This window comes from Phoxinus phoxinus (assembly GCF_949152265.1).
Source record: "Phoxinus phoxinus genome assembly, chromosome: 13".
Classification (NCBI taxonomy): domain Eukaryota; kingdom Metazoa; phylum Chordata; class Actinopteri; order Cypriniformes; family Leuciscidae; genus Phoxinus; species Phoxinus phoxinus.
This window is the reverse complement of record NC_136888.1, coordinates 21432963-21459972: the sequence shown is the minus strand read 5'-3', so window position 1 is coordinate 21459972 and position 27010 is coordinate 21432963. Positions and strand designations below refer to the sequence as shown.

General features: G+C 36.9%; 1 protein-coding gene and 1 long non-coding RNA gene across 3 annotated transcripts; one reads left to right on the top strand and one right to left on the bottom strand.

Moving 5' to 3' along the window:
• On the bottom strand, nucleotides 1-26439 carry wapla (WAPL cohesin release factor a). 2 transcript variants are annotated; one of them, XM_079632100.1, is made up of 20 exons: nucleotides 26168-26439; nucleotides 20173-20615; nucleotides 15195-15825; nucleotides 14240-14532; nucleotides 14002-14117; nucleotides 13799-13894; nucleotides 13529-13693; nucleotides 11668-11804; nucleotides 9544-9655; nucleotides 8744-8971; nucleotides 7830-7941; nucleotides 7634-7731; nucleotides 7229-7305; nucleotides 6984-7144; nucleotides 6743-6858; nucleotides 5738-5953; nucleotides 5420-5627; nucleotides 4496-4584; nucleotides 2442-2537; nucleotides 1-1545 (listed from the first exon to the last, which is right to left on the bottom strand). In XM_079632100.1, exons 2-20 carry the CDS (start codon nucleotides 20591-20593, stop codon nucleotides 1480-1482), a joined length of 3438 nt encoding a protein of 1145 aa, XP_079488226.1. In that variant the 5' UTR covers nucleotides 20594-20615; nucleotides 26168-26439; the 3' UTR covers nucleotides 1-1479. The 2 variants fall into 2 exon arrangements, with proteins under 2 accessions (XP_079488226.1, XP_079488227.1); XM_079632101.1 differs by having other exon boundaries at nucleotides 26151-26383.
• On the top strand, nucleotides 21610-25002 carry LOC307008851. Its single transcript, XR_013799914.1, has 4 exons — nucleotides 21610-21733; nucleotides 22162-22265; nucleotides 23039-23394; nucleotides 23820-25002. It is a non-coding gene; the product is annotated as an uncharacterized lncRNA (long non-coding RNA).
• Nucleotides 26440-27010: the final 571 nt, after the last annotated feature.

Genomic DNA, 27010 nt, shown 5'->3' with positions numbered 1-27010 from the left:
ACATTAAAATGAGCCTCACAGCCCAGACTACAAAACTAAAATAGATTAAAAACGGAAAAAAAAATTAAATCATGGGTAATGTCAGGTGATGATTCTTCACACAGAAAAAAAAAAAACTAAAACTATAGAAGCCAGAGGATGATCAAAGAAACCAGAAACCTCTACGATCCTTCCCACATATCCACGTAAAATCATCAAAACTTCTTGCTTACGGTTATCACTGTAATTTTAAAAGATATTAATCATAATAGCTTGGTTTCAATACATGTGAAAGAAACAATGACACTGTCGTAAAACATTCTTTAAGCAGTACAAGAAAATTCAACTTGTTTTCATGTTTGCGTTTATCTTTGGTTCATCGGGCATCTTAGACTTTCTTCAGACTGGCAACAATATTTTTCCTTTTTTTGCAGATCAGATTTTTTTGCAGTCAAAAACCTGATCTACACCACATCCATGTGGCACGCATCTGTTTGAACAGTCAGATCGGATCTGCACTCGAACATATTTGTCATTGGGATACAAAAGTTTGGGGTTTGTACGATTTTTTTTTCTCCAAAGAAATTAATACTTTAATTTCTGCATTGAATTAATGAAAAAATGACAGTTAATTTCAGTTAATTTACCATTTCAAATAAATGCTGTTCAATGCTGATCAAAGAATCCTGAATAAAATTGTAAAACAGTTTCTACACAAAAAATTAAGCAGCACTACTGTTTTCAACATTGATAATAATAATAATAAATATTTCTTGAGCACCAATTTTCTTCTTTAATTTTTCACTGTTGTACTGTATTTTTGATCAAATAAATGCAGCCTTAGTTAGCATATAAGAGGCGTTTAAATGGTAGTGTATGTAACACCAGTTTTGGGCGCAGTATATTCATGAATTATGTCCTGAGAAGAGGCAGAGTTTCCAGTTTCTACAACTATGAGTTAATGTATGAGAAAGTCTTTTGGGATTGTGCTAACGCTTACATCATTACTGATGTAAATACATCAGATACCGACTGCACTGTCTGAACAAACATCGTGTGCAAACAGTCAGTCCTAAAACGGCCAACAATGCCTCAGACCTCAGTGTTTGAAATATCAATAAGTTACTAGGTTTAGTGTAAATCTTTACAATACAAGCAAGGACAACTACCGGTAGCTTAAAATCGCTCGTTTCAAAACACAGCTTAGTTTTTGTTTTACATGGGGATCAGTGCATTAAAAACCAAATATTATGCAAACACACAGCTGAGTGAGTGTGTGAGAGAGCATGGGAGAGAAAGACAGCATTTGAAAAAACACACAATGTAAAAACAAGCAAAAAGAAAGAGGGGAAAACAAAAGTCTCTGCAGTGAGTCGCTCAGGCGACGTGACGCTTAACCACCTTTACCACCGGAACTGCTGCCTCTTGTCCTGAAGGGCCTAAGGCACGTTGCCAGGTCCAGATTTATCCCATGGAAGAGGGGGAACTGCGACACCTCTGCTAACAGTGCTCCAAATAATCAATCACCCGTGAGATAGATTTTTGTCCTGTGGTTCCAACAGAACACTGGTGTGATAGGAAAGAAATGAGAGAAGTAAAATACTGATTTTAAATGTCATTGGCCAGATATCAGAGCACAGCCAAACATTTTGTATCAATGGCGACCTGGCATTACATTGCTATCTAGTTGTGATCTGGTCACATTAAAGGCGCCGTGAATTGAGAAATAAAATTTTCCTTGAGCTTTTGACATAAGAGGCCATCATCTTACTGTGAGAATATCCTGTAAGTTTCAGAACTGAAAACTTCCTTGTTAGTCCAAAAACAGCTTTTTTTTTAAACCAAGCCTAGAGAACGACTCGGTTTGGAATATGCCCATTTATGACATCATATATAGGTGAACGATGCCTTTGCAGAACGAGATCAACGACTACTTCTACATCGTTACCACTGTAGCCCCGCCCACTGATTATCACAGGACCGGTAGTAGGTAAATAACACTGTACCGGACAATAAACATGCCTTTGAAGAGTGCAAAATGTTTACTTTGACCGCTCTCCCTCCCGTTACGCCACTTCTGGTTTGGCGGTTTTCAGATGTGGAAGTAAAACTCTCACAAAACGACTCCAGAAGCCTTAATAGTGTTTTAGAAGTATATATTTAAATCTAGTTCCTACATTACTTTTTATACATTGACTCACTGGGTACTCTAACCTGCAAAATGCCTTTTCAAAATCTTAAAATATTGCAGTTTATGATCCCTGAAACCCTTTGGATGCTTTTTTCATGATCCACATTCAAGCAAGTAATGTGCACTACAGAATTTGCACAACAATTGATCATCTTTTACTTACTAACTGGGTTGTACATTTTTGTCAAAGGTCAGTAAAATATTGTAACACTTGCCATTTTTAAATGTGGAATGCAAGGTGCAAAATGTTTGTCATCATTGTAGCACTTACCGTCAGGTTCATGAAATTAAGGAATTTCTTCAGCATTTCAGCCATGATAGAGAAATCTCCCTTAGGAAGATTTTCCCGTACGGTTTTCACATTCATCTAAGAAAGAGATAGAAAAGATAAATGTTTAATTACATCTAAATATTTTAGCAAAAAAGTCATGAAGTTTTTTTTACTCATTCTTTTTAAAGCATTCATCAATTATTATAAATAGCATTTTCATTCTTCATGTCATTATCATATAATACCATTCAAAAGTTACGGTCGGTAAGTTTTTTTTTAAATGTTTTTGAAAAAAGTATCTTATGCTCACAAAGGCTACTTTTTTTTTATACAATAATACATCAATATTGCTAAATATTACTACAATTTAAATAACCGCTTTTAATTTTATTTGAGCTACTGAAGCTACTGCATTTTCAGCATCATTAACCAGTCTTCAGTGTCACATGATCCTTCAGGAATAATTCTTAATATGCTGATTTGGTGCTCAAGAAACATTTATTATTATCAATGTTGAAAACAGTTGTGCTGCTTAATTATTTTTTTTTTTCAGGATTTGATGAATATAGAACATTTTATATACGGTATATATATATATATATTGACTCCCAAATGGCAGTGTAGATTTTCCACACGTTGGCGATCTTCCACACAACACCCTTGGATTTAATATTTTTCAACACTGATTTTGCAAACTTAATTTTGCTTTTTTTGTCACTTATCAACAGAAAAATAGGGTCAAACAGGGTTTCAATTGATTATAGTACAAATAAACATCTATCTGCAAGGTTCAACTTCTGGTGAGTTGTTATTGTGGCAGATCATAGACCGTGAAGATAAAAAGAACACCAAGTATCTCCATGAAAAGGTAATTGAAAAGCACAAGGCAGGGGATGAATACAAGATTTCGAAATCACTGAACATCCCTGGGAGTACTGTTAGATCAGGTAAGAAATGGAGTATTGACACAGCTGTAAATCCACCCATGACGACCCTGAGGGAGCTACAAGCTTCAGTGGAAGAAATGCAAGAGACTGTGCAGAACCGTTACCGAGGTGCTGCACCACTCACAGCTTTATTGGAAAGTGGTAAGGAGAAAGACACTATTAAAAAAATGTCGACTAGAGCTTTCCAGAAAGCATGTGGGAGACTCCAGCTGGAGACGGTTCTGTAGATTGATGAGATCAAAGTCAAGTTTTTGTCCATCAGACTAAACATAATGTCGTGTGTAAGCTACACACTGAGCATAATCAGAAACACACCATCCCCACCGTGGATCATGGAGGTGACATCATAATGCTGTAGAAATGCTTCTCTGCATCAGACCCATAAGGGCTTAAGGCCCGGGTAGACTTCATTTTCCACGTTCCGCTCCGTCTCACGCACATTGAGCATGCAAGCATTTCAAAGTATAGTCCTATTGGTGTGAGCGAGTTCAGCACTATCTAGTGGACTTAGTTTTCAAGCGTTCAAGTCACTCGTTTAATTACATCACACGGACAGTGTAAGGACAATCGCGGAACGTGGACGGCCGAAGTATACTTTGGGCTTTACAAGGGTCAGATGAAAGCAGCTAAAAAAGAGGGAAATTCTGAAGGAAAACTTGCAAGACACCAGTAACCTGGGAGAAGATTTGTTTCCCAGCAAGACAAAAAACCCAAGCTAATGTAATGGCTTAACATCATCAACGACAACAGCAACATTAATACCCTGAAGCAGCCAAGTCAAAATCCAGATTTTCAATTGAGAATTTGTGAGTATTTTCTACTCCACGCAACCTGACTGAACTGGAGCAGTTTACAAAGAAAATGGAGAAAATTGTAGAGACCCATTGCACACAGCTGAAGTTACATCTACAAAATACTTATATACTTGAATACTTATTATTATTATTTTGTATTAAACAACTGCATATAAAGTTACCAATTCGTAGAAATTTGGTTCATTTTAAATATTTTTTGTTGATCACGGTCAAATTTAAAAAATCCTTTTTGGTTCAAAACTAACCAACTGCTCTTTAGAGCACCTAAAGAGTGACAGGAAGTGATGCTCACCGGACTCTCCTGACATAGACACCCAAGCAGAAGAGCTGAGTATGACGCCACAATGCTGTCCTCCATGTGTTTCCCAGCATGCTGCAGGGCTGAAAAAGAAAGTGGAAATTAGCCAGAATTTCCTTCCCTAAAAGCTTGCCCTTTAGTAAACAACTGGTTCTCAACTGGTTTCGTCATGGGACCCTCATTTTCACATGATCATTAAGCTGCAACCCACATTTTTAGGAATTTGAACCAATCAAACATATTTATTAAAACTGGTTGTTAATTTTTGAGGCAAGGGACTTTATCTAAAAAACGACCTTATCTTCCTTTACTTTTTAGCTAAGAAAATAATGTTAGAATAATGACACTGACATATAGCCTGACAACATCAGACAACAGATACTGAATCAGGACAACGCTTTACTTAACTGCATCTGACAGAAGTAAACAGCTTTCAAAATAAAAGTCTTGCATCAGAAAAACTTTTAGAATTACGTTTTTTTTTTTTTACTACACACTCCATGACCCACTCAAAGCAGTCTTGTGACCCACTTTGACCCACACAGCAGAGTACAAACACAAATGACAAAGAATAGGACAAAAGTATTATGTTTATGGAGCCTTTAATCTTTTAATAACAATTTAATGTCAGCTAAGGTGCAGTCACATTAGAGAAGTTTCAGTGAAATTCTGCCAACAAAAAGGTTCATTGTCCACTGTCAATGGTGTAGTGATTGCAAAGCATCACTTACACAGAAATCTCTTTCAAACCAAGCAGCATTCTGTTGGTCAATACGGTGAATTCACGCAAAACACCTGAACCCGATGTGAAATCTGTGCTGGGAAATATTTTGCCCTTATGCGAAATTTCAGATAACACAGATTTTATTGAGATAACTAAATGCGACTGCACCAAGTTAAATCCAAACAAGTTGTTACCTTTATTGAGGTCAAGCTCCTCTTCCTCCTCCTCTTTCTTGTCATTGGTTTCATTTGTGTCATTGGTTTCCGAGGCGACCCACTGGATCTCTCCGGATGTTTCCTTCCACTCTCCGCTCTGGTCTGCCTGAGGTTTGGGCGCTTCGCTTATGAGATCATCAGTCTGCGCCTCAGCTAGTACAGCTGCTTGCTCCCGTTCAAGGAAGAGCTGCACACACAGAAACACCTTTATTAAGTGGCTAATATTTATCAGATTTAAGGATAAACACTTGAAGCAGGCCATCTCGCAGGTCAAATGTGGAGACTCCTGCTAGTCACCTGAACCAGAGCAGCCAGAGCGTTTGACGACTTTAGTGTTGCAGGGCCCTTCTCGCCCTCCGTCTTACTCTCCTCCTCTCCTTCTGTCTTCACGTCGTTCTCCGTCTTCACTTGTACCCCCGTCTCCATCAGGTAGCTCAAGTCCAGCTCCATCTCCACCAGACAGTGTCTGTTTCTGGCACTGTACTCCACCAGATTTATCAGCAGACCAAGACCCTGCGCACACCCATTCACATTCAAGTTTCGACACGGCACTTCAGTACTAAGCAGACTCTACACTATATAACAAAACCAGTCAGTAGTACAAACTCTGACAGTTGGCTTCAGTGAATGTAAATGACACAAAGAACAATGTTTCGACGTTTAACTTCATACTGCTGTTAGACGTCTAAAAAACCTCAAGCACTGTTGTTTTCATTTGCATTTTTGTTCTGCGGCTATTATTCATTGTCATTTGTTTTTCTTTTTATTACATTTTCAATGCATGTACATTTTATATTAAAGCCTGTTTACTTTAATAGTTATCTTAGTACTTGAACCAAAGTTTAAATAACTGATAACAACTTACCGCTGTTTTAATTTTATTTCCTCATATTTATATGAAATTTGTACTTTAACTTATATTAGGGCTGGGAAAATAATGTGTTAATTTCTGTGATTAATATTTGCAGTTTTAACGCATTAAAATAATTATCGCATCATCCATTTTCACGTGATGCAAGAGCAGCCAACTAAGGATGGCCCACATGTACCCAGCCATTAACAAATTAAACAAATACTTATGTATATATTATATTTTACATATTTGTATCATTTCCACATTAATTAGGAGATTCAATATATTTATAATTACAAAAATATATGATTCTGAAAATATTTTTATGATTACAAAAATGTCAGGTGTAATTCATTGTGATTAATTATAGGATGTTTGAAAAACATCTAATAGACCAACAGCCTTAACTGATATGATTCTATTTTAGAAAAAGAAAAGTGCCATCTCACCAGGACACGAATGTCAAATCTCTGCTCCTGAGGCAAATAACGCGGGACCTTAAGAACGCAGTCCAGAGCCGTCAGTAGGAAGCCATCCTGCTCACCTGTTTTAGTGCTGCCCCACTCTGAGGGGTCACAGAGTGTTACATTACATTCTTTGTATTACATTAATACAATTACAGTAATTTTATATTGCTTCATTCTCCAGTATGTGTTGAGCAAGGCATAAATTCTTTGTTACACGTCTCACCGTTATCATGTGTGAGGTTGAGCAGAACTCCGATAACGGCTCTCATACAATCCTCCACGGCCTTGCCCACGTTGCTATGACTACTGTGCGGGAGGGCGGAGCTTGATGAAGGGACCTCTCGGCTGTAACGCTGTATCATCTGCTCACAATGCTGCAGGGCCCTACACATGCACAACCTCAGAATGACAACCGTCCTGCCACACAAAACAACACTGACTACACTTTCTATATTATCACACACACACCTTGCTGAGGACACTATGAGCTGGGACTCCTTGTAGGCGATCAGATAAGCCTGGTTCTCGAGATTGTGAAGTGTAACCTGGATGTGAAAGAGAAATGTTTTTTTTTAAATGACACACCAAAATAACAAGCATTTTCATCTTCTGTCAAAGGTGACATTTTTTTAAATCTGTTATTTTGCTTATTTCTGCATTTATTCACTTTTACATCATTTAATCCTGTTTGGTGTGATTTCTAAAATCTGATTAGATTCACAGTGTATCAGAAGACTGCCGGCCTGTGGCATAATTACATATAAAATTGTCAATAAAGTCCATGCTATAATTTAATTACTGCAGGTTATTTCATTATTGCAGGTCTTTCTTTAAAGGAAATCAATTCAAATTATGAATCTGGTGTCCACTCACACTCTCCAGAACTCGTAAGCAGCGCTCCGCTCCCCAGAGTGACGCCACCAGACTCTCTTTATCTTCTTCTTTACTTAAGTTCTCCACACACTCTTTCACTAAAGGCAAAAAAGAAAAAGAAAAAAAAAGAAATAATTTCTAGGCATTTCCTTTAACAAATTTACAAATAAAATACAGATATACTCAAGTAGGGTACCTTTATCTACGATGTGGTCCAGTCCCCCAAGTAAGCGCAGCTCCTCCTTAAACCAGTCTCCAGCTCGCTTGGACGTCAGAGATAGTAGCGTTTCCATCGCTAAATGACCTGTCTGAGATTCAGAAAGAAACAGTTTGGAGAATTGCATTCAAGCAGATGTGCATACAAAGTAAAAACTATACTTCTTTAAATAAAAGTATTTTCAAAAAGTTTTCATTTTAAAACCAAAGCAGCACTTATGACGATACATATAATTTTTTTTTCTGAAAGGCCTGTCAGTTCTGGAATAAACCCTAATTAAAAATAATAATAATTACACATACAATAAAAGCATTTATAATTTTGATCTTTCTGTCTTTCAGCCTTGGTGTGCATATGAGACTTGAACTGTAGTGTATGTAAAATATGCAATGTTTATAAATGAAAACCCTTTATAAAATAAAAAGCCCAAAGTAGCAAAGACAGCATTTGATTTCATATGCTTTCTTGACTACAGACTACAAACACACTGTATATACAACTAATACTAAACTAATTAGTATACAACTACACTGTTCAGACTACAAACAAAAACAGATTTCTGCTGCCTGTCTGAACAAAGCCAAGGTGACTGGAGGTACATTTCTTCTCAAATATTCATAGGTTTTCAGGTTTGGTTCTGACAAGTAAATACGAGAAACAGGAGTATAAAAGGTAAAAGAGTAGCAAACCTTGAGAGCATGTAGATGCGAATTTGAGAACTTGAACAATAAATATTCAGTATGTACATAACTCACCATTCAACTTCAGTTTTGTATTTTACAGGTTTTCACATTGGAGCTGCGAGTATAAATTTCAGCGTACAAGTTCTCAAATTCACATCTACATGCTCTCGAGTTTTGCTACTCATTTACCTTCATACAGGAGTCACTCACTGTGATGTTCTCCAGGTCCAGATGCTTGTTGTGGACTGTTTCGCAGAGTTTGCGGATCTTCTCTTTAACTTTGCTCATCTCTTTAGCTGTTAACTGGTCCGCTACAGAGTCATCCTGCTCTAGTTCCAGCAGCCTGATCATCAGCTCCAGGCAGGAACGGTCCAGATCCATATTCAGCCGGTCTCGACTCAGTATGTACATCAGAGACGCCGTGCAGAGAGACAGATTCTACCAGATCCAGAAGAACGGGGGAGAGAGAGAAGGAAAACATTGCAAACATCTGACCGTAACTTATACGCCAGCATGTAGATGGCCTCAGTGGCTAACAGAAATGAACTAAAAGCAACAAAACTTTGGATTATAAAAAATTTCCCTTAATAGCCTCTTGTGACTTATTGCTTCTAAACATCTGTCTTGACTCATTAAATGGATTTAGTTTATTTTTTTTACTGAACATCCTTCAATACACAAATACATTCAAGTCAAGCCGAAAGAGTCAAGGCAAACATTGTGCACCATCTGTGTAAACTGAACTAACGAGATTTACAGAGTAACGGCTCAGCGTCTGTTTGCATTTCTCCCTTGTCTGCCGGCGGAGATGATTACATCTCCAATTAATGTATACTAATGAAGTAAACAAACTGTTGTTCCACACAGCATTGTAGCTGTGTTCATAATGATAGAGCTGTGATTGTTTAGAATGATGCTTGGTTATACAGATTAGTTAGTTTGTTGGTAAATTAAAGACAGTTTGGGTGATTGGATTGGTTTGATGGGTAGGTACTGGATGAGAAACTCACTGGGTGCTGTTGGGCATCACTGAGCATCTTAAAGACCTGGGCCACCTTCCCTCTGGCCCTCAGGTGCATGCGGAAACTTGGCATGGCACAGCGTGTGGCCAGACTGATTACACTGCAGTCAAAAATGGAGGGGAAAAAAAAGATTAGTGGTTGTGTGTTATAAATCTTTGTATGTTACAATTGTATGTGGGGGTGCTAGTGTTCAGTGTAGTTATTGTTAAATTAAATAATTAAAAGAATAGTTCACCCAAAAATTGTAAAATTGTCATGAATTACTCACTCTCATGTCTTTCCAAACCTGTAAGATCTTTTAAATTAAATCTGAGATTTCTGTCATTCCATTGACAGTCTATGTATATACCACTTTGTCGCTTGAAAGGGGATGTCTAAGGGTATTTCATGCATTCTGACTCATGTACACTGTTATTTACAGAGTTGGATTTTCATGCTAAACATGGCCAAAGTTGTCGGCGCCGATGGCCTCGTGGGCAAATACGTCGACATGTAGCGCCGTTGTGCTTCGGGAGACCCGAGTTCGAGTCCCGGCTTGTGGTGGACCTTTCCTGATCCCGTCCCCAAAAATATATCTTTTAAAATAAACATGGTCTAAGTTTTAAAAAAACAACGAGTTGGAGCATTTCTGTTACTCCTTCAGTATTTGTATACATTTCAAAAAGTTTTTTCCGAGTAAGGGCACTTCTCCCGGAAGAGCGCATGCACATATCAACCAGAGCGAGAGCAAGAGCACGCCCATCAACGTGCTTCGTTCGTTTCTTCGTTCGTTGCTCGAGAAAGATTTGTCATTTTGTTTTTTAGACCACGAAATCAACAATGTCACCAAGAAATGTGTTTTTGGTAGTGATGGCGAAGTGCAGCTTTACACACAATTGTATCAGAAAAAGGTTAATTACTCAAAGCTTTTCAAATCAGAGCTCGACGAGAAAGTGAGTCACAAAATGTTTCACAACCGACCAACGCATTAATCTAAGAAGCTAAAATGAATGAATGGATAGATTAATAAATTAATGAATCAATATATTAAATAGCCCACATGACAACAATCTGTTCCTTTGCATAAATCCTAGTAACTCAAAATAATAAAGACAACATTTTGTATTGTGGATGTGGACATTTTTCCTGTTTGTAATGAAATAAGTAAATAAATGCAGACACACTTTCACAGTAATGCAACGCAATACACCTTAACAACCCGCATGTTTAAACCTTTGAATTTGGAGCAGTCACGTGACGTGGGTGTGTGAAACGTGCATATAATGTAAAAATGAACGTATAGTGAATCAAAAGTTATCCAGGGATAAAGCGATGATGTATTGTGTGTTTTTAAAAACATTTGTTTAGCTGACCACTAGAAGTGTCCATTTGTTTATTCTAAAACCACGCAAACAACGGAGTGACTCTTTAGCTCCGCCAACGACACGCCTCCAGGAGCTTGATTGTTTTTGGAAAGCGGTACAGCTGTATCTTTTATAAATCTGACAAAATGAAAGACTCTTTGGAGATATGAAGGATGCAATACTACTCTATTGGTACTAAAGATTAACATGAGATTGGCAGAAACTGTGTGTTATGACCCCTTTGAATTGGGCGGTTTAGTGCAATTGTTTTTTGAAGAGATACAATCGCTTTTTATGATGAACAGATTGAATTTAGGCTTTTATTCCCATATTAACATTGATCAGCAAACATAAACAGAAGCTCAACCAAACCTGCTTGAAGTGTGAGAACAAACATCATTGGTTCTTGTGGGAAGCTCAAACGTGCAGCATAACACAAAGGAATGAACCTCACTGGCTCTCACACATCAAGCGACCATGCTTGAGCTTTCCTTTACCACAGCTGATGTGTGAGTTGATACATTTTTATATGTGAATAAAAGCCTAAATAAATTAAATCTGTTGTAAATCTAAAATATCTTCATTTGTGTTTCGAAGATGAACGAAAGTCTTGCGGGTTTGGAATGGCATGAGTGCGAGTAAATGATGACAGAATTTTCATTTTTGGGTGAGCTAACCCTTTACAGCTACCTAATTACAGCTCCGGCACATATAAATGAGGTTGTTATATGCAAATGACCCAGAACACTTCTTTCAGCGTTTGTCTCACCTAAGGCAGCGTGTGTTGAGGGGTTGTGTGCTATTCAGGCCCGTCTCCAGATACTCAAAGTCATCAGTGAACTCTTGATTCTCCCCAAACTCCACCACATCATTAAAGTGCTTCACATGTTGGACCACTGTGTACAACTACACAAACACACACAGGACAAGAAATAAACATTAAAATATAAGCATGTCTTTTGTTAGTGTTGTTACTGTTAACTAAAAAAATATTTTGTTAATAGAAATAAAGAAATTGAAAGAAAATTAGAAATGCTGCTTTTAAAAACTGAAAATATAAAAATAAAAGCCAATTTAAAATATGAATAAATGCTATAATAGTTTATTACATGGCTTGGTTGAATTCTAATGTAGAATGCGGTCTGTTATTTCTTGATAACAGACCGCTGCTAAGTATAACCAAAGTCCTATTAGGCAAGTCATTCCACTCGGCCACCATCTTGGCAACGCCTCCGGGCAGCTATTTCGGACTAACAAGACCAGGCTCCTATCTAAATGAATGGGCAGAGAGTCAGAACTGCACTTTCACTGGTCACCGGGACATAAAATCTGCATGGATAGAAACAGCAGTAAAATATGATAAAAATCGCTGAAAAAGTTTGATGACTTTGCCCCAAAATAAGGTTTAAAACGCCTTTTTCCCCACAGGTTATACTTTTACTACGCATGCGCAAGGGTTCACGACACCAACAGGCAAAACCTCAACTGTGCGCATGCGTCAGTGGAACCAGACGATAGGCTTAAATGTTTCTCGGCTTGACTGTTAAAAGCAGATGATTGGCTTTCCGGCGGGAGGGGCGGGACATGTGCATATAACCGCCATCTTTGCCGTTACGGGTTTTCCTTTTATAGTTGTATTGAGGATTGAGGAAGTGGCATGTCTCTTATATAAATTGTCTCTGGTATAACACACTGTTGCCATGAAAAACAGAGCATTGCCATGGACACGGTGTTCTTTAGGGGAAGCAATACAATCGTTTTTTAAATCAATATTTCTTGTCAAATTATTTATTTATTTGTTAGGTTAATACCAAACCTTTATTTACTTGGTAGGTTGATTTATTTCTTCAGGCTGACTCAAGTCCTGATGATCAGCCTGTCGGGGTTGTATTCGCTCTAACAACCGCCTCGCTCTACATTATCCCTTACATATTTTATAGCTGTACAATGAATCGTTAGACGATTGTGACATCAATTTAAACACCCAAGCGATCTTACTCCTAAATGTCAAAGATTTGGAAATTGGAACAAAATGTCTATTAAACCTTTGAAAATACGATCACTGCGTAACATTCAAGTGAGCCAGAGAGAGCAGTCGTCATCAGAAAACTACTTTACAAACAGTCTTTTCTATCACATGGTTTCTTACAATAATTCATATCGCAGAAGTACTGGGATAAAAGTTTATAGTTCGGTAGCGATCAAATTGCTTCAAATAGAGATTGTACCAATTAAATTGTTACACCAGTAGAGATTTAAAAAAAAACGTTTTTGCCATTTAATTTAATTTGCCATTAAATTATTCATTCAAGATGTTTTTCAACAAATGCTGATTCATCCAGTAATGAAACAAGTGAAGTCTTTATGAGCGAGTCATTGAATCATTCATTCATACCAAAAAAAAAAAAAAAAAAAGATTTATTCAAATTAATTAAATACTTTTTTAATGGACTTTTGTTTAGTTGTCTATTCAGAACCGCTAACTATTTTAAACAAAAACAATAGTGATTCTAAATTTATCCAGAATCGTGCAGCTCTGTAGTATATAAATAATACTAAAATAACACTGGTTTAAGTGAACACATTTCAGAAAGAATCATTTACATTATTTCCCAGAGTGCAGTGCTCACCTCTTTGTGCTCCTTCCTGCATTGTAGTGCAGTGACGATGTCTTGGTATGGCACAGTGGGAATAGTGACAGATTTAGTGACTTTAGGAGGAGGGGGCGGAGCTTTAAACACTCCATCATCTTTATGGGAATTTGTGTCTTTGCTGCTGCTGGACACACTGGCCTTCTGTAAAAACAATTAAACAAACAAACAAATACAAAACAACATTATGGTGCACAAAGGCAAAGAACATTTCAGGGTATAAGTTGATGAATAGAGTATTTTACGTACAGGTGCAGCCACAGTATGAGAGGAAGCAGGATGAGGCACTTCCTCAGGCTCGGGTTGATTCCAGTGACGAGCATTATATACGGCTTTAGCAGGAGACTTTATTAAAAACACAAATAAAACAATTAAATGACAAATTTAACAAATTAAAACAGTAGCTTTTTGATGAAGTTAATCTTCTTCTGTTAAAGCTTTTTTAGCCATACTTTTTTTGGCCCGCTGAAGATCTTGCGTCCGATCTCCTTTGACTTGTCAGTTTGCTTTCCATGTCGTTCCTTCTGTGAGCCTGAAGCTTCCGTTTCATCCAGCGACTCCTGCGAATCTGACAATAGGTAGAGAAAAAAAACCCCAGCATGAATCCAGAGATTGCTCTACAAATAATCATTATTTATAATTTTACCCTTTAAATTTCCCATCTCGAAAAAATGAAAAGATTGTGAGTACCTGTACTTAGGCTGCTTTGACTCTGTTGACTCTCCTGCGAGTCGTTGAACTGGGGACTGCCCGCGCTGGTGGCCAAAGCTTCCATTGCTGCCTTCTTATTCTTCCTTCTCTCTTTAGCTGCCGAGTCGTCCTCATCCTCGCTGTCGCTCTCACTCAGCTCGTCAAAACCAAAGTATTTGATCTTGTAGCTGGTGCTGCCAGATGCAGTGGCGTCTCCATCTGCGGCCTGAGCCTCAAAGCCAAAAAACTCCAGTTTCGTCTCCTTTTTGCTTTTACTCTGAGTGGGTTTGAACCTAAAAAATAAATAAAGAGAGGATGAAAAAATAAAAATACAGATGACAGAATAAACTATTTTTTTGTGTTCTACAATTTTCTGTACCATAAAACATATTAATCAATTTATAATTGAGCAGTGAGCACAGTTATGAGCAGGATTGCAATATAAGACCATGCACTGCAAAATAACACCAGGACAAATTGTTTTAAGGGTGTCAATGGAGTTAAACGAAAAATAATATTTAGTTTGTAATATTGCAATATTATAATGTTTGAAAGTCAAAACCCTCTGACATTATAGGGTGGAATTTCCAAATTGAAATAAAACAAAAATGTTTAGTGCACTTTAGCTTTGCAAACTTAAATACAGAGTAAAGAAAAAAATACATATTTGCAAATTTGAATAACTGAAGTTAAAAATATATAAATTTGAGTAAATTATAATAAATATATTATAAATGAGAATTATTTAAAAATACATATTATATAATACAATACTGTTTAAATATACATTATAGCATTATAAAAAAATATTATATAACTATATACTTATAAATTTATTTTTTTAAACATTATATAAAATAACACTATTTAAATAAACAACCACTGATTTTACCTGCTTCCAATACCAGCCTAATTAAACAAATTACAAATGCAAATAAAAAGGCTTGATTTGTACCTGGTTGGCTTGGCAGGTTGTGTGTCCATTTTCCTCCTGAAGGTTCCCGCCTCTCCCATGTCAGCTTGCACTGGGGTGACAAAATCATCCACGCTCCTTTCAATAGAGTCCTGTATGGTCACATTGCACACAGACACACAGGACGGGTGAAGAACCGTGTAGTCCCTCACCCGACCCCGACCTGCAGGCTTGACCTCAGAACTCCCAGCGACCCCTGCACTGGCGCTCTTCACCGGTACAGAGGCTGGTGTTGGACTCACAGCAGGAACCGGCGCATCACCGGCTCCAGAACCATCCGCCCCTTTATTTCGTGGTCGTCGGTAGACTCTGTTGCTGGATGGTTTGAGAAGCGGAAGCTGCTCAAAGTCAACAGGTTCCACTGTAGGTTCAGATTCAGCGGTGCACTGCTCTGAGCTCTTGAGCCCATCAGAAGAGTTCCCATCTTGGGTAGAACTCCCCTCGCCGCCCCCAGGAGGAGAGTCCTCCCCGAAAGAGTCCCATTCATCGGAAACATTACTACTGTGGGTTTTCAAGCTGGAGACCTGGGAGAATGGTTTGCTTACTGTAACACTGGATCTGCTCCAGGCTCCTACAGTGCCAGTGACATGTGATGAGGCTGGATACGTTTGAGCTGCAATTGAGATAAAAAGTGTTGTATTGTTATGAACAAAGAAATTGGTGAAACATCAAAACACAACCACCACAATATAACAATATTGTTTAAAAACACACTATAACATTATAAACAATGCGCGATATTATATGAAAAGTAGAGGTCGACCGATTCATCGGTTTTGCCGATTAATCGGCACCGATTGTTGACTGGTGGAACTATCGTTATCGGCAAAAATATATACCGATAGTTTTTCCTGGTTGCGTCCATTGCTGGAGCGGCTGAGAAGCGCGCGCTGTCATTCAGTGTAAGAGCTGAGAAGGGTCTGCTGGCATGATGCAGTATAAGAGCGGCCTCTAGAGGTGTAATAAAAACTCGTGCCTCGTGTTGTTTATTTCGACACGTGATTCTGCGTGCTGCACTGAGAGCACATGCTGCGCGGAGAGCGCTGACATCAGACGCGCGTTTAAAGCACCGACAGCTCAAATGTATGTATACAGTACATTGTCATATCATTATAAAGTGATAAATTTGTTGACTAAATGCTGCATTAGTAGAGAAAGAACAGCACAACAGTATGTTTGTTTGCCTTCGAGGCTGAGAGGACGCTAGTAACATTAGTAGTACCTCAAGCGGTTAAAACACTGACAAACATAAACGTAAGTCCGACCCGAATGTTTAATGTCACAATTGTTACCTCTATATTTGCATTAGTTCATATCCAGCTGGTCACTTTTATGCATTAAATATGCAGAGAAGTTGCATATTTAAAGCTAGAGACGTAAGCAAACTGATATGTTCATACAGCCGACAGAAACATAAACGAATCAGAAAAGCATTCGATTTCGGTTATTTATTTATTTTTTCATCTTCACTTTAATACAAATTTTGTTACTTTTTTATTAATTAAGTTGGCTTGAAAAGAACAGTTAAATAGTTAAATTTTGAATCTAACTGGTTTTATTTGTTATTTAGAGTATTACTTTTTGTTTCAGTTTGAATGAATGTCTTTTATTGACTTAAATATTTATTCACATTTATATATTTATTTCATTTAGCATGTTTTCATGGTTCAATACAGTTTTTTTTATTTTTATAATAAAGTTCAGCACTGTTTTACTTGGAGTATAATGTTTGTTTTTATCCAGTATCAATTTTAAAAACTATCGGTTCATTAATCGGTTATCGGCAAGTATGGCCCAACCTAGCTATCGTTATCGGTAAAATCCACTATCGGTCGACCTCTAATGAAAAGTGTTGGTTTTTATATATAAACTATAGCAATATATAAAGTATTGAATATTATATAAAACAGTATTTTATCAACAATAGCAATATAACAATTGTAATATATAAAATAGAATTATTAAAATGTATACACATTATAAAAATATATATAATATTATATAACTTAAATTAAAATTTAAAACAAATGCAACAACCCTGGATTCATACAGGGATAGTTCGCACAAAAATGAAAATTCCACCATTTAATGCTAAACCCATATGACTTTCTTCTGTTGAACACAGTGAGAACTCTACAACTTGATTGTGAATGATTCATTCAGTGGCTTTGTGAACGGAATCAACCAATTCATTAAACAGACAGGACTTAAAATAACTCGTTCACAAATCAGAAATCACTACTTTCTCATGAACCCATCAAGGGGAGGAAAAGGATGTTCAGTTAACAATTACTTAAAGTCCCCCTGTAGTCAATAATTGTATCCCTTAAAACTCATCTTTGATCACCAAAATGACATTTTTAAAAGTTTTTTTCTTTGAAAAAAAAAAATTCATGCCTTAAAACAGCTTGAATGTAACTACACCCTTGCCTCATTTCGTAAACACGGTTCTATGAAAATGCAAATAAATTAGCCCCGCCTCCACTCACTCACGCCAGTTCAGGGATCCACTCGTTGACAACCACAAGTAGGGCTGGGTATCGATTCAGATGTTCCAATTCTATTCGATTCGCAAGCTCTAAATTCTATTCGATTTCGATTCACAAGCTCTAAATTAGATTCGATTTCGATTCGCAAGCTCTAAATTAGATTCGATTTCGATTCTCGATTCGACTCAATGAATATAGATTTAATACAAAACCTATATTTATTTATTTTAAAACGGTGAACAAGTTTACAAGTGGTTAATTAACAAAAAGAAATTAAGAGCCACAAACCTGTATATTAAACTTTTTATTTTAGGTACACTTGCATGGGTACATTTAAACCCAACTTCAAATGCATACATTGAATAGACAGGATTTTGATGCAAGATGAAAAATGTATGCTGAAAAGTCAGAATAGTCGCATGCCTTGATCAAACAGGATTAGGTCATTTTGTGTTTAAGAGAAAACTAACATTAGCTGTAACATGGAGGCTGCAAGCCTATGAACTGTAGGAAAACTAATACTGGCTTTTGGGTGATAGATAAATAAATATGGAAAAAAAATAGATTTTTGGCCTTTGAGAATCGATTTTGAATCGACCACATTTAAAAAATCGATTAAACGAAAAATCTATTTTTTTGCACAGCCCTAATCACAAGTTGACCTGATTGGCTACAAGGTAGTTTGTGAAGTCAGAAACACCAGCGATTTCAAAATGTTTTATTTAGACTGTCTTTGGTTCACTGTAGTTTTAAGGAGAAAATACTCAGCAATGGTGTTGACTTATGAATTTGTTCATGGTTTGTCTTAAAGCATAAAACACCACATAGACATTTAAACAACATTAAAAGCAAGCTTGATTTTCACCACAGGGGGACTTTAAATGTAGGTCCATTCCTCATACAAAGCTAAGACACTGGTCATATGGACCATTTTATGATTTTATGGTGATTTTATATGTTTTTAAGCTTGAAAACTTCAATTCCCGTTCACCCCAACTGCATGGAGAAAAAAGCAACCAGCTTAATTTTCTAAATATCTTCTTTTGTGTTTCACAGAAGAAATAATGTCATACAGGTTTGGATCAACAAGGGTGAGTAAATTTCTTTCAAACCCCACACTAAATGTTTCCACAGTCGGATGTAGATATTAGATATAATTAATATTACTATTAGAAGTTTAATGATCCTTAGAGGGTCATCACAACCTGAGCCCTTGTTTCACTGCTCCTCTAATAGCCATAATTAGCCTTGCTAAAGAGCCAAGGGAAAGTGTGGACTGCATAGGGCTGAAAATATCCTGCTGAGCCCCAGAGTCTATGCCAGTGTGCTTCCACAAGCACCTCAACTTCAGCTGAGCTACTGCTATTCTCAGCACTGAATACAACCAGTATAACCTGCTGCAGAAAGACACAGTGACTTCATCACCCCACATAACACAATGGTGTGAGATCATCGTAATGACTCAGACATCATAATATGGGTCTGACTCAAGTGATCTAGAAGGTCATTTTAAGTGGCCAGTAATAAGACCAACAAAGCACCCTAAATTACTCTAAAGCCAAGGGCATGGACTCATAGCAGAAGCACAATAATAATTGTGTCATGACAATTTCTTGTGTGATGATGATGATTGTCCGTGATCTAAAAGTAACTGAAGTCATAATGTGGTCACCCAATAGTTCCCTTGGCATTATTCAAAGGCACCTATTTACACCTGGTTTTAAAGGGATAGTTCACTCAAATTAAACTTCTGCCATGATGCCATCATTTAAAATATGCCCAGTGGCCTCTGTCCATCATGGCCTCCAATCATCCCCATATACTGATTGGCTTCATCACGGTCTCCTCTCCACCCGTAAGCAAACCCAAAAGCTTTTTTTCTGATTTTCAGAACACAAATTAAGTTATTTAGTATCCTCTCATTTTTGCAAAGCGATCGTGTCTCTTCAGAAGACTTGGATTAAACTGCTTGATTCTTTTGAATGTCTTTATGAGCGTAACATTTTGGTTGCGTGGACTTTCAATGGGTGGGCAAAAAAATTTATTTGAGTTTCGAAGATGAACAAAAGAACAAACAGGGGGCTTAGATTAAGCCAGGATTAGGGTTTACTAGTGTGCATCTTGAGACAAAACAATGGCACTGACATATTTTAAGATATATTACAGATTTATTAGATATTTAAGATTTATATCTAAGATGAATTAGAGAAGTAGCCATGGCTGATTTGTGAACAGAATCCAATCTTTTCAATTAATTAAGTTTATATTTAAATATTTATAATCCAGGTCTCACCGTGTTAACAGAAGAAAAAGTCTTATCGATTTGGACCAACATGAGGGTGAGTAAATTACAGCATTTTTGGGTGAACTGAACTATCCCTTAAAGATCTGTCTCCGGTAATGCACTCATAACTATTTCAGCATGAATGAGGAGCTCCACAAAAACAAACTTTAGGCGTTTCATTTCATACCTGGGCTATTCATACCAACCACCCCGCTGCTGATGTTTGAGCTGCTCCCCAAGGAGAAAGAACCCATACCGGTCACCGCTGTGCCCCCACTGGGAGTATTTATCAGCTCATTCCCAGATCCTGTTGCATCTGAGCCCATCTCAGATTGAGGAGTACCTCTGGAAGTGACCGTTTTGGACTCATCGTCGCTGTCAAAGCCAAATGGGTCCTCTGAGCTGTCATCATCATCAAAGCGGGGTCGTTTAGTCAGCTCAGGAACCTCTGGCTTGAACGAGGGCCGTTTGACCCCCAACTGTGCCTTATAGGTGGTCTCTCCCCATTTGGTGCTGAGCGTAGCCTTCTTATTAGAAAACACCTCGTCAAACTTCGAGCTGGCCTCTCCTCTCTTCCGTGTATATGTTTTACTAAATCTGGACGTCATGTTGACGTTTCTTACATATTCTCTATAGGAAACAAAAGACATAGAGAAAGTCAGCATCTCAGTATGCAGGAAAAAATATAACATTTGTATGTATTGTACCTTGTTTTAAATGCTACAATGGAACTAAAGTAGATACATATGCAATAAAACATTAATTTTAACCATATAAAGCCTACTGAATCAATTGATACGTGGTTTTCTAAAGCATCTAAATGATCAACATGATCAAAACTTGATCTGAAAAATCCTGTTGTACACAATCTTCTACATGCATTATACCCTCTAATTGATAGTTCATACTTTAGTAAGTTTAGTATAGTTCTAAACATTTCCACCTTCAGGTTGTGGTACACGTGGTATTTGAGCTGTGAAGTCTTTAATGATTTTTAGTAACATTTCAAGATAACAATTTTCTACACTGAAGCAACGTTTACTTGATTATCTGGTTAAAATGTAAGAATCATATATGATACAACAGGCTTTTGAAGAAGTTTATCTGTACATTTCTCAATCATCATTGTATTGTATTACATTATACATTTTACCCCCCACAATTAAAACAGAGCTTTGATCATAAAACTAAGCATTTAATAGTCATATCCCAGCTAACACACGACGTAACAGTTACGTAATGAATTCGTACTTTTTGGTCATGTCATGACTTTACTAACTGACAACGTAACTACAACGTCGCATGCTCGAAATTTCATTACCATCATATTACCAACCCACAACGTCGTCAGTACGTCCTTCTTAGGTTATAAGATAACCAACAACGTTGCAGATACGTACTCTATTCGTAATAACTTGGTAATTTCATGACTTACTGGCAACGGAACTGCACCGTCCGTCACTGGCCGGTAATTTGATTACCAACTTATCAGACTGCATTTCTATGAAATATTTTATTTGTTTCAATTGTTTGTTTAGTATTCCGTACGTTTGAAAGACGTCCATTTTATTCAAGTAAGGTTATAGATATGTTTGTAAATGTTGCGTGGCTTTGACGTTTTAATGGGCGTGCGCGTGAACCTTCGAGTCGACCTAAAACACTGGAGCGGAGATGAGTTGCCATGGAGACAGCGCGGCACCGACCGACTGCAACTGACAAGCAGCAGAACTCCCTCTCTCGCTGTTGTTGTTTTCAGTGCTTTCAGGTGAGTTTAGTCTCTAAAATCACAGAAATAATACACACAACTGTTCTTGACACTTCTCTTACTTGTTATTGACACACTTCTGTTGAATATTTACTTTATAGAAATGGTTTAGTCGTGTCTTCCGGAAAAGTCCGTTAGCATATCAACCGTTTTCAGAAGAGGTAACGTTAGCTATGCTAACTTCAGCTTGAGCTTTTGATATGAAAGTTTAGGCTTTTAATCACATCTTACGGGTAGATGAGAGGTTTTGATAGTTTTGTTAGAAATAAGTTAGTTTGGAAGTGAGTTAATTTATTTAACATAAACGTATGTATTAGTATTTAACATAAACGTACTCGATGACGTCACTTACATGGAGTGTGAAATTTGCCTGAAACTAGCTCAATGGTTAACAAATATTGATAAAAATAGTTCTGTGGTTTCAGCAGCAACAAAATAATCCTTCTACAACAGAGGGGAAGCTCCACTACTTCAACATCTCTGAAGAAAGCTGCTGCCAGAGAAGTTGGAAACAGGTGAAGTGAGGAACTTCATGAAATAACTTCATATCCATTTTCTTACAATATTTTGTCACCTAACGTTACTGTATCACCATGCATATGTTATTTTCTTATTTTTAAAATTCTCATATTTACATGTATTTGTTTAATTTATTTTAAGAACGTTTTGACATCCAAACGTAAGTGACACTGTATGAGCAATATGAATTAGTGAATAAGTAAAACTAAAAACATAGATTAAACATTTATGATTATTATCAGTGTTGAAAACAGTTGTGCTGCTTCATATTTTTGTGTTTTTCAGGGTTATTTGATGAATGAAAGAAAAAAAAAAGCAGCATTTATTTGAAACAGAGATATTTACTCTCTCTCTCTTCTGGTCAATTTAATGTATCCTTGCTGAATAAAATATTATTTTATTTATTTATTTATTTATTTTTACTCTATTGAACCCAAACTTTTGAACAGTAGTGTAAACTAGTGTTTATATATGTTGGGTCTATTTAACAATGAATCCTGGAGAGAGAGAGAAAAGAAAATGGATTAAACTGTTACACTGGTTTAAACAAAAAGATTACGGTAATCAGCACAACTGTTTTCAACATTGATAATACTCAGAAATGTTTAGGACGTTTGCATTGTAAGAATGTATAGTATTAAAATATTAAAATGCTAACTCGTTAGTTCATGTTTTCTCATTAAAATCAGATGATTTCCTATTACTATTTTTTTTCTCAATTGCCAACACAATTTCTGAAACCTTGCTCCATTTTCTGAAAACACTGAAGGAGCTGTCGTGCTGCACGCGGGAGTGAACGACATCAGGCTGCGGCAGACGGAGGTTCTGAAGAGGGACTACAGGAGCCTGATCGAGACGGTACGCAGAACATCGCCTGAAGCAACGATCATCGTGTCTGGACCGCTTCCCACGTACCGACAAGAACAAGAAAGGTTCAGTAGATTGTTTGCACTAAATGAATGGTTAATGTCATGGTGTAATGAACAGAAACTGCTCTTTGTAAATAATTGGAATCTGTTCTGGGAGCGACCTAGGCTCTACCGTGCTGATGGCCTGCACCCCAGCAGAATCGGAGCGGCTATCCTATCAGACAACATCTCCAAGACGTTACACACCATATGACTAGTAAGTCAAAGTCCAAATCACATTCCTTAATGTCTCAAATTACAGACGCCTGTCTGTAAATAATGCAGGGAAAAAACTATCGGCGAACGCAGCAGCCGTGTATTGGCATCGGTTAAAAAAACGCATCGGCCCGATATATCAGTCGATCACTAAATGTATAACTCTAGGATTAAATATATATAAATATATATGTATAACTAAAGGAATAACTCTAGAATAACCTTCCTGATAATGTTTGGGGCCCAGAAACACTATCCTAATTTAAATCATCTCTTTAACCAACCATTCAATTACGGTAACACATCTCATAATCTTGCACTATGTCATGAAATAGTAAAAAGTTCACATGACCATCTTTTGCCTGAAATAATATGAACAGCAGCAATGCTAATCTTTCTCCTGTTGTCTCCTTGTTTCTATCTCAGGATGCTCAGCATATTTTACTAGAGATTACAGCAGCTCCAGTTCGGATCCAGCCTCACTTGGGAAGACTTCTAATGACATCCACACTCTTGAAGACAATGTGTTTAAACAATTTTCAGATTTTTAATGATATTTTAAAGTGTTTAAACTAATTCAAGTTTTTATGTCAGGCGGTACAACAAAAATATGATGTATTGTAGTTGTACCACCTGACATGGAAATTGTACCACCAACCTACCCATACTTGAAATTAGCAGTTTTTATCAGTATTTGAGAGAGCTCTACAAACTTTTTCACTCTGCCAAAGAGATCAGTTAGGCTCCTCTGGATGATGCATTATCATGTTTACTGTTATTACCTTGAAAATTCATAATAACATTTGAGAATATACAAATTGCTGGACAAAAGTTTCTCAATTATCTCAACAGCTTTAAAACTACTGATATTTATAAAAAACAATAAATTAAAAACTATGCCATCATTTTAGGTTTGAAGCCTTTCATATAATTGACAATTATAGGAAAGGCTTCAAACCTAAAATGATGGCATAGTTTTTAGTTTTTTATTATTAAGACACCATTTTAAATTATTTTCTTTTAGTCTGTTCATTTGATCAGACAGTTGCACCACCACCTGACATTTTGGGGGCTTAATGCTGCCTTCAGGAATAATCATAAATAGGCCTACTAGCCTAGTTATCTAGTAAAAAAAATGGACATCGTAATCACGACTTCAGAAGAATACAAAAACAAAATAATATGTATTAAATATTTCAAACTTATTAAATTATTTCTAAGATTCTAACTAAGATTTTATAGAATATAGTGATACGTCATGAAGTTATCAAATTATTTTAAAAGGAAATAATGCACTTGCCACAACATAACTTTGTGACCATGGTTAGAAAAATATGAGTGATTTTTAAACAAAACTGTCTGCTTATACAGATTCTAGCTTTGTGTATTTAAATTTTAAATGGGAAAACACTCAACTATTCTTTTTTTCTTGCATTTTTCTTTTCTTATTCTTGCTTCGTTATTAGGGCCACCAAAATGAAGACGTGTAAGAGCAGTTTGATGTTCAAGCTTTTGGGGAAAACCTTGTTCATTTAAATGTATAACCTGTTTGCATACTGTTTTTGCTGTTTGTGCTTTGTTCTATAGTAAATGGACTGAATTAATCAAATTTTGAGTCTGTATCTTTCATATGTCGTTGAAAAAGTCTCTATAATAGTTTTGGGCAAATGAGGACAAGTTAAATTAGACCACTGGATGTCCGCCCATATTATTAAAAACTAAAATGACCAACTGGTTACCAACACACGACTGTAGATCCGCAACGTTGCCACGACGTCGCAGTTACTTACTGACAACGTTACAAAGTTACGTCGTGGCAACGAATCCAGGAATTTCACTTTTCCGGTTGCCACGACGTAACTAGTTACGTTGCCACGACGAAAGTTTGGTCACCAGATTACGTTGCAGTTACGTCACAGTCACGTATTTGTGTTAGCTGGGATTACTAATACACATTATTGAGAGATGTAAAGTGACAGCTGATATTTGCATTTCATGTAATAGTCCGATATACTGTTACTAGAAATCCCAGTAATTTACATTACAAGCTATTAGAATTGCATTTTACTTTGTTGCCACATACATAAGTAACATCTGCACCAAATTGCATATTTTCTCTCAATTTGGACCTCTGAATAAAATGTAGATGTTTTTTCCCCTCCTCAAGTGTGAGCTCCACATTTTCATTATATCATACTAAAAGGGCTATTAAAGCATGATGTATCAAATATAAAATATAATATAAAGCACATATAAACATAAAAAAAGTTGTCTAAACGTTCAATAAACATACAAATGTAGTTGTTTTTCCTGACTATTACTCCACGTGACAGGCGTTACAGAGCTAACATAGTAAATAGACTAAAGATGGGTTAAAAGATAAAACAAAACGAACTGAGGGGCTTATTTCTAGCACACAACTTATTGATTTCAAGAACGTTTTAAGAGGCACCTTCTGTAAATTAAACGGATTGTTCATAAACGGATTGTTCTAAATAATAATAATCATTGCAAACCCGTATGAGTTTTTTTGAGAGGAGCACAAAAGAAGATGTCAGGAGGAATGTCAGTCGCAGTCACCATTCACTTTCAATCCCTAACATTCTGCCTAACATCTTCTTTTGTGTTCTGCGAAAGAAATTATGTCATGCAGGTTTGAAGCAACACGGGTGTGAGTAAAATGTGACAGATTTTTTAGTTTTGGGTGAACTATCCCTTTAATGAGTAACGTTACGAGCAGAAACATTGTTCATTTACCATGTTTGCACACTCACCGATCCTCCGTCTTTCCTCTGGGCCTCTTGTGCTCCGAGCAGCCGCTAAAAAGAAGCCCAGCCGATCTGCTCAATGAGCAAAAGCGCAAAGCGCTGCTGCAGCGCGGTGGAACTGGCAGAAGTACAAATTAGGCCAGATAGTGAAGTAATGCTGTTGTTTATTTGTGGAGATCTGGATCGGTCGGACTGCGATGCGCCATTAGTCTCCCCTCCCTCTCCGCCCCCAACGTCGGCGTAAAGCCTAGCGTCACACCAGAACGCCACTCGACCAATCAGACGTGTGCACACAGAGCGTCCATGCAACAAACGTAGTTCCGGTTGGATGAAATGAAAAGAAGGAGCGTTTTTTTAATTGGAGGACAACGATGACTGGAAACCTGCTGGAAACAGTGGAAAGCGGGGCTTCGTGGTGAGGTGGACAGGTATTTTATTTTTTATTTTATTTTATTTTAACTTTCAAAATTACAAAATTTAGCAAGATCTTGAAAAATGTCCAATTTCACATTTTGTAAGTAGAAATTGAAATAGCAATAATTAAATAAAGCGAAACAAATAATGTTGAACTTGACATCACAAACACACGTTAAATTCAGTTACCAGAGAAACAGTTATTTGGAATTATTGGATTCTAAATTAACTTTAAAAGCTGTTCGTAAATGAGCATTTGGGGGTTTAAGTCACTCTATTTAAGTCTGATTAATATAATGTTCCTAATGACAAAAGACATCGATTATATATTTGCAATTCATAGGTTTGCAATTCTTTTCCACACTTTAAAATTGTGACATCTCATACCAAAAGAAAGATGAACAGGGACGTTTAAAAAAAAGCACTCAATTTTTG